Below are 7870 nucleotides of genomic sequence, written 5' to 3' on the forward strand. Positions count from 1 at the left end.
TTGACTGCTGCTGCTAGAGGGCTATTATGATCTTCCAACGCGGCAAGTTCACACCAAGTCATGATGGTATACAGTGGCATATGACGTGTGTGTGTGTGTGTGTGTGTGTGTGTGTGTGTGTGTGTGTGTGTGTGTGTGTGTGTGTGTGTGTGTGTGTGTGTGTGTGTGTGCGTGCGTGCGTGCGTGCGTGCGCGCACCCGCATCCTACTCTGTCTGGCCTGTGCCATGTGGGGGAGTTAAAGTGATGCCACTTTTGATTAGATGTATTAATCCATGCAAGGTGCTGGTGGTGGTGCACCTAAAGTTTCCAAATCAATTTTGTTGCAGGTTGGAAGCTACCTTCTTAAACATAATAGTTTTCTAAATGAGGCCTATAGCTAACTAGAACATATTAAATCACACAAATAATTCACTTAGATTCAGAGGGTTAGAGCATTATTATACGTTCTAATATTTCAATATGTCTTCCCCCCTGAACATTTCTCAGCACTATAAATAAAATCACCCATGTTTTCCTAAATCACAAGTCTCATTACCAGATTACATAACAGGGTGTCACAGCAATTTAAACTTTGGAACACCTGATGCTGAAATATTGTAGCTAACTTGTAGGTAACTTGGGAAACCATATTTCACAGTTACTGTGCATAACATTGACCATGCATGCACAAGTGAAATTTTATCATGTGCTTGTTTTGATGTGAATTCTCAAAGTGCACCATTCTTTACCAAAGAATATATGAAGGCCACTGTTTACTTTGACATGCCAGTGTCTTTCATAACACTTTAGCAGGAGGGATACCCCTGGTGACAGTCTATAATTACAATTAACCACAAAGGATGAATGTACACCTGTATACCTACAGTACAGCATCTCTCTGTTATTGGTGTCAAAACATCTTTATACGGCTAATTATAAACCATGAATTGTTAATAGCACATATACAATATCCAGGATTAGGACTTTAGCAATACCTAAATCTTCACAGTAAGCAAATCGGTTATACATCTCAAATAAATAGGAAAAAACAGTTAAATTTAATTTCTTCCAAAAGGAATTGTGTTTTCCATATTATTATTCCTACCTATTTTTGTAGAGCATGTTGACAGGATTTAGTGTTAGTCATGCATGAGAGCTAAGAACAAATATACTGTAAGGCAGTAGTTCTCAAACATTTTAGTCTTGGACCCTCACATTCATACATATTAGGCCCCCATTTGAAAAGATTTTGTGCCAGGGACCCTCATAAGAGAAGATTTGTGCTAAACCTATTCAACATTTGTCAAGATTCTCCTAAATTATGAATTGAATATCCCAGTATAAAATAGGTTAAGTGTTAAACTGATTTGGATGCTATAATAATTAATTTGGCTGCATGGGGACCGCCTGGAACACCTAAGGACAACTTTGAGAACCACTGCTGAGACTCAAAGTACACAAACACTTGATATATAGAAAGTACAGCAGCTGTAAACAAGTTGAAAATATCTCAGACAATTAAGTGTCACAATTCTTCCTACTAGGCCTATATTAGTTAAAGTTGTTGTAAATACAAGAACACTCTCCCCAAAACAAGCTCACCCCAGATCAAATCCGGCAACCTCAGCAAACTATGCCTAAACCTAACCTTATTCCTAAACGTCATGTCGGTAAAACATTGCCTAACCCTAAACATAATTATTCCTAATCTTAAAATTAGATTACCATTGTACATAGTGTAATACGGAATCAGAATCAACTTTATTACAGTCCATGGAAAGAAGTGTCCAATACAAAGAAAGGCTTAGGCCATGTTTTCTAGGGTTAGGAGGAGGGTAGAGGATGTGTGCCGTGTAGGCACACATGCATATACAACTGAGCTCATCTCATGATACAGGTGTTCCAAAATGATATGGAAAGATGGTTTGCTCCCCAAAACATAATCAAATATGTTATAATGTATATAATAGTCATGCCCAGTTTAATTGTGTTTTCCCAAAACAAAAATCACCTTACATTTACTGTTGGATATGAAACTCTTTCTTTCCTTTTGATTGTGACCGACATCGGTATATCAACCTTATTTGTTATAGTGGATAGTGAATATATTATAAAAGCTATAGGTCCTCTTTTGCCAGATCTGTCTATAGACCCGTGGTTCCCAAAGTGTGGTCAAGGGACCCTCAGGGTTCATTGGGGGCATTCCAAATGGGCCCTTACAGGTCTTTCACTCTGAGAGTGAGAGTTGTGGGCCTCTAAACATTTGAGAATCATTGACCTAGGCTAATTTATCATATCTATAATACCAACCCAAATATTTGGATGACTGCACTGCATCCTGGTATGGATATGGTATCCTTTAGAGATAGAAACTAGGGTTTCCAGGATGGTATTTTCCATGAGCAATGAAGAAATGGTGAACAGATGCTCAGGGCCTATACCATGCTGACACCTGGTGGAGAAACTGTACAATTACATCTGGAATAGATTACCTTCTGCCTTCGTATTTGGGTAGAAGTTTGTTGCATAATTAAAGGTCATGTCAGAAGAAGGGTATATATGGTGAGGCTTTGGTGATTAGAAGGTAAATCCAGTGTCTTCATACACTTTAAACCAAGTGTATGAGGATTGATGGCCTCTGTGGCTTCTTCTATCAGATGCCCAGCTTAGTGTCGTGCAGCCACGTCCTTGTCTCAGGTCCCACATCAAAGAGGCTGGCCCCCTTAGTGATTATTATGTGGACAGTAGCCTCTGGAACCGCAGGCGTTTTAATTTCCGGGAGAAAAGAAAAAGCCGGGGCGAGCCCAGCAGGAAAAGTGGCATAGGACAGGAGTTGGAGTCAACCTGGAATTTCGCTAAACCAATAAGAGTGCAGAGAGGCGCGTCGCTCCAAATGTGTTGACGTCAGAGTTCTCCGCTGTGTAGTGGACCTTTAAAACATTATCGCATTGGGGTGGGGAGGCGGGAACATATCTTTGTGAACCAATAGGTAGTTGGCGTGGGTTTCCAGCGCTAGTTCGATACCCTCGTGTAGCGACACTAATATCACTGCGTGGATATTAGTCTCATCACTCTCAGTGTTAGATTGTTTTTGCAACGTCCAGCCCCATAATACTGGGCCCTGGTTGGTTAGCCTGGTTCCAGACGAATCTGTTTGGCATACATAGGTCTCTTTCAGGCTATGTGGTCAGCAGTCTGCTCAAGCTCCCCGCACTGAAGCGGCAGACCCAGTCATTTCTTGGCCTACTGGCACAAGAAAGTATTGGTGCTGAATGTTGATTGGTACAGTGCACACACACACACACACACACACACACACACACACACACACACACACACACACACACACACACACACACACACACACACACACACACACACACACACACACACACACACACACACACACACACACACACACACACACACACACACACACACACACACACACACACACACACACGTCCAATCAGAGCATGTTTGAGCAGTGACGTCATCAAATGTTCATGTAAATAGAACATAAAAGATGTGTCATGACATTATGTTTGATCAGCTCTTCAACTAAACTCTGCTCAGTAAACATGAAGATCGAGGAGGTGAAAAGCACCACGAGGACTCAGCGGATTGCGCCACACAGTCACGTGAAAGGACTCGGTTTAGACGAGGCCGGTCATGCTAAGCAGTCGGCAGCCGGCCTCGTGGGACAGGCGGAGGCAAGGGAGGCTTGCGGTATCATCGTTGAGTTAATCCGCTCAAAGAAGATGGCAGGAAGGGCAATTTTAATTGCGGGGCCTCCGGGCACAGGAAAGACTGCCCTTGCTTTGGCGATGGCACAGGAGCTGGGCAACAAGGTCCCATTCTGCCCCATGGTAGGCAGTGAGGTCTACTCATCGGAGATAAAGAAAACAGAGGTGCTCATGGAGAATTTCAGGAGGGCCATAGGATTGCGTATCAAGGAATCAAAGGAGGTGTATGAGGGAGAGGTGACAGAGCTGACTCCCAGTGAGACAAAGCATCCCATGGGAGGTGATGGAAAAACCATCAGCCACGTTATCATTGGGCTAAAGACTGCCAAGGGCACCAAGCAACTCAAGTTGGATCCCAGTATTTATGAGAGCCTGCAAAAGGAGCGCGTGGAAGTGGGAGACGTCATCTACATCGAAGCCAACAGTGGAGCCGTCAAGAGACAAGGTCGTTGTGACACATTTGCCACAGAATTTGACCTGGAGGCAGATGAATATGTACCACTGCCAAAAGGTGACGCCCATAAGAAGAAAGAGATCATCCAAGACGTCACACTACATGACCTGGACATAGCCAATGCCAGACCCCAGGGAGGGCAGGACATTGTGTCCCTGATGGGACAACTGATGAAGCCCAAGAAGACCGAGATCACAGACAAGCTGCGTGCAGAGATTAACAAGGTGGTGAACCGCTACATTGACCAGGGCGTGGCTGACTTAGTTCCTGGAGTGCTGTTTGTGGACGAGGTGCACATGTTGGACATTGAATGTTTCACGTACCTCCATCGGGCCCTGGAGAGCACCATTGCCCCAATTGTTGTCTTTGCCTCCAACAGGGGCAACTGCCTCGTCAGGGGGACAGAGGACATCAGCTCTCCTCACGGAATTCCTCTGGACTTACTGGACAGAGTCATGATTATCCGTACCATGCCGTACCCGATACAGGAAATGAAGCAGATCATCAAGATCCGTGCTCAGATTGAGGGCATCAAAGTCAGCGACGACGCACTAACTCATTTGGGAGAGATTGGCGACAAGACCACCCTCAGGTATGCATTGTATTTATTGACCCCAGCCAGTCTGCTCGGGCGTGTCCAGGGCAAAGATAGTGTTGAACGGGAACAGGTGGAGGAAATTAACCAGCTGTTTTACGATGCCAAGTCTTCTGCAAAGATCCTCCAAGACCAGCATTACAAATTCATGAAATGAGTGTCTTAATTTCCACTTTTTGCAAGAGAATGCACATTTCTAGAAGAGCATTTCTCTGTCAGTGTTGTGTATCTGTCTGCAGCTAATCTAACAAACTACTGGATCCATCAGTGCTACATCTCAAAATCTTAGCCTATTGCAATTAGTTTTTGTTTTTTTGTGTATGATTATTGTTCATAATCTCACATCCACACCCCTGCCGTTCCTCTTCCTATAGCAGAAGATCACATTCATTAGAAGAAAGAAAACGTTTATGGAGTTTATAATATCCTAAAAATGGATGAGAACCTGCTTCGTCAAATCAAGGTCGCAGTAAGAAAGAGCCACGGAATATATTCAACAAGGCAATTCAAAGTGCTTTACACAAAACATTAGGACCTCAAGACAGATTATATTTAAAATTAGAATAAGTAAAAAATAAAAAAAGACAGAAAAATATACTTGTATTTAATTGGCCAAGCTTCACGTGACGTTGTGAACTGATATCAGTATTGATAAAAGGCGGTCGTCGCACACGTCTTCCATGGTTCATGGTGGAAATACATTTCTGATTTTTGGCTCCTACACCATGAACCATCCAGGACTGCTTTGTGGACCCAGCGTGAGAACTAAATGTAAAGATGCAGCATTCAGGTTTTATGCACTGCATAAAATCAATTCTTCCCATTGGCCGAAGAATAGCAGCTCTTCAAGCTTGTTGTGGTGCGTTTTGAGATTGTAGGTTGGCTATTTTAGGTGTAGAGGGAAACAATGATGTCATGTAGGATTTTCATGGTTAATTTGTCAGCCGTGCAATTTTCACTTTCATCGTTTGTATTTTATAAATAATCTTATTTGTTCATCTGTTTTTTTTATGTTGGATTGTATTGGCACTTTGAAATGTACCCAAATGTAAAGTGCAAAATCATTATTATTATTGCCTAGAGTATATTATGGTGATTATGTACTACTGAGATGTCATAGTATTATTCTCAGTATTTTAATATTTCTGACTGTGGAATACTGACAGTTTCAATACTGTCGGTCATGTCCACTCACACGGTTCAAACACTGATGAAGGCCGAAACACGTTTGTTCCTTTGATTGTTGCTGTGATGCATAAAAATCACACTTGTGTGAAGTGAGGGTCGCTCTTATCATCATACATCACATTCCGTGCTCGGCCAATCAAATCATTTCCGTGGTACACACAGACACTCAAAGCTATGGGCATAGGAGCGCCCCTCAAAAAAGGTTAAAAACTACATTTTATTAAAAATTGTTGTATGGCTGTACCTTTTTGATTAAGTGGAACCAGAGTGCTAAGAGAGTAAGGATATGCTGCAAAGTAACTAGGATTGGCTTAACCGGCCTTGTCACATTTGTTCTATAGATACTAGTATAGCTACGTATGCAGCTACTGTATATCTTGGTCACTTGGTTTTTTTGTTACTTGGATTAGTTTTATTTCTTGACTGTTTTAGTTCATGGACCTACGGAAACAACACCCGCCTACGGTTAGTATAATTGAGGGTGGTTTGTACACAAAAAATGACAAAAAGTCGTCAAAGGAATTGGCCTGTTATAGCGCCACCGTGAGGCTGATTTTGAGGAAAAAAATTGTGGCATGTCGTCCTCGGCCTAGTGAAAATGTGCGTGTATAATTTAACGGAAATTGCACACTGTGTTTGTGATTTGTGGCCTTTTTTCGAAATGGACGAATCGTGTGAGCTTTGGAAGCCAATCTTAGCCAATCAGGATGGAAGATGGGAAATGGTGCCGCTCCGTGTTGATCACATGACTATGGAGATAGTGTATACCGATTTGCGTGAAATTTGGATAAAATCTGAAGGAGTAATAATAGAAAATGTGTTTTACATATGTCGGCCTCCTGGTGGCGCTATAAAGAGCAGATGTGAAAAATTCCAGGCAAAGGTTTTTCCTTGGCCTCTAGGGAGTTGGCATACAAAGTTATCCATAGAGCCGTGCAGTTAGAGGTAAAAGCACTTTTCAGCCAGTTATAGCGCCACCTTGAGTCTGAGTTGAAATTGTTCATGTGGCATTTTGTCCTCGGCCTAGTGGGAATGTGGGTGCACAATTTCACGGAAATCACGCGATGTGTTCATGATTTGCAGCATTTTGTTTGAAACTGAGCACTGAGAAATCTGAAAGAGCGGTTTCGTTGAATGGCTCTAGAGAGACTGTAGCAATTTGCGTGATGTTTGGACAAAATCTGTAGGTGTACTGTGCAAAAACTTGTTTTGCACAAAGCGGCCTCCTGGTGGCGCTATAACAGGCCGTTGTGGAAAGTTTGGGGCAGAGGTTCATCGTTGGCATCCAGGGAGTGTGTGTGCAAAATTTGGCATCGACCGGGTTAACGGTGGCCGAGATTAGCTGCTCACGGACACACGGACGGACGGACACACACACGGACGGACGGAGTGCAAAACATACTCTCCCCACATGCCTTCGGCCTGGTGGAGACAACAAGTGGTGATGACAAAAATAAATGAGCAGACAAAATTGGAACTGGAAAATTAAGCTCATAAATAGCTACCGGTACTCTCTCCTGATTGGCTGAAAAGTTGTCACCTACTTGAAAATGTATTTTCTGTTTATTAAAGAGCTGGAGAGACAGGGAGACCCCTGTTACTGAACAAACTCTATAGCAATGATTACTATCAGAATATAGTGATTTAACCTTTTAACAAAAAACCTTTTGTTTTAACCAAAGAATATCACTTACACTACCTTTAAAAATTTTCACCAAAGGGATGGAAAGCGCTAGTGTAGTTGAGGCACTACATTGTTCACTCTCTGAACTCTACTATGTGACTATTTACCTTGTCGTTTAGTCACTAGAGTTCTGCTTATTCAGATCTTGCTCTTGAACGTTGCTCTTGGAAGTTGCTCTGGATAAGAGTGGCCGCTAAATGTCAAAATTGTAAATTGTATAACA

General features: G+C 42.4%; 1 protein-coding gene across 1 annotated transcript; it reads left to right on the forward strand.

The window, feature by feature from the left end:
* Positions 1–3561: 3561 nt before the first annotated feature.
* LOC310872134 (ruvB-like 1) lies at positions 3562–4932 on the forward strand (the record flags this gene model as incomplete). Its single annotated transcript, XM_083783847.1, has 1 exon — positions 3562–4932. The coding sequence occupies one exon, from the start codon at positions 3562–3564 to the stop codon at positions 4930–4932; it is 1371 nt and encodes a 456-aa protein (XP_083639973.1).
* Between the last annotated feature and the right edge of the window lie 2938 nt (positions 4933–7870).

This window comes from Protomyctophum parallelum, assembly GCF_964188405.1.
Source record: "Protomyctophum parallelum genome assembly, chromosome: 15".
Classification (NCBI taxonomy): domain Eukaryota; kingdom Metazoa; phylum Chordata; class Actinopteri; order Myctophiformes; family Myctophidae; genus Protomyctophum; species Protomyctophum parallelum.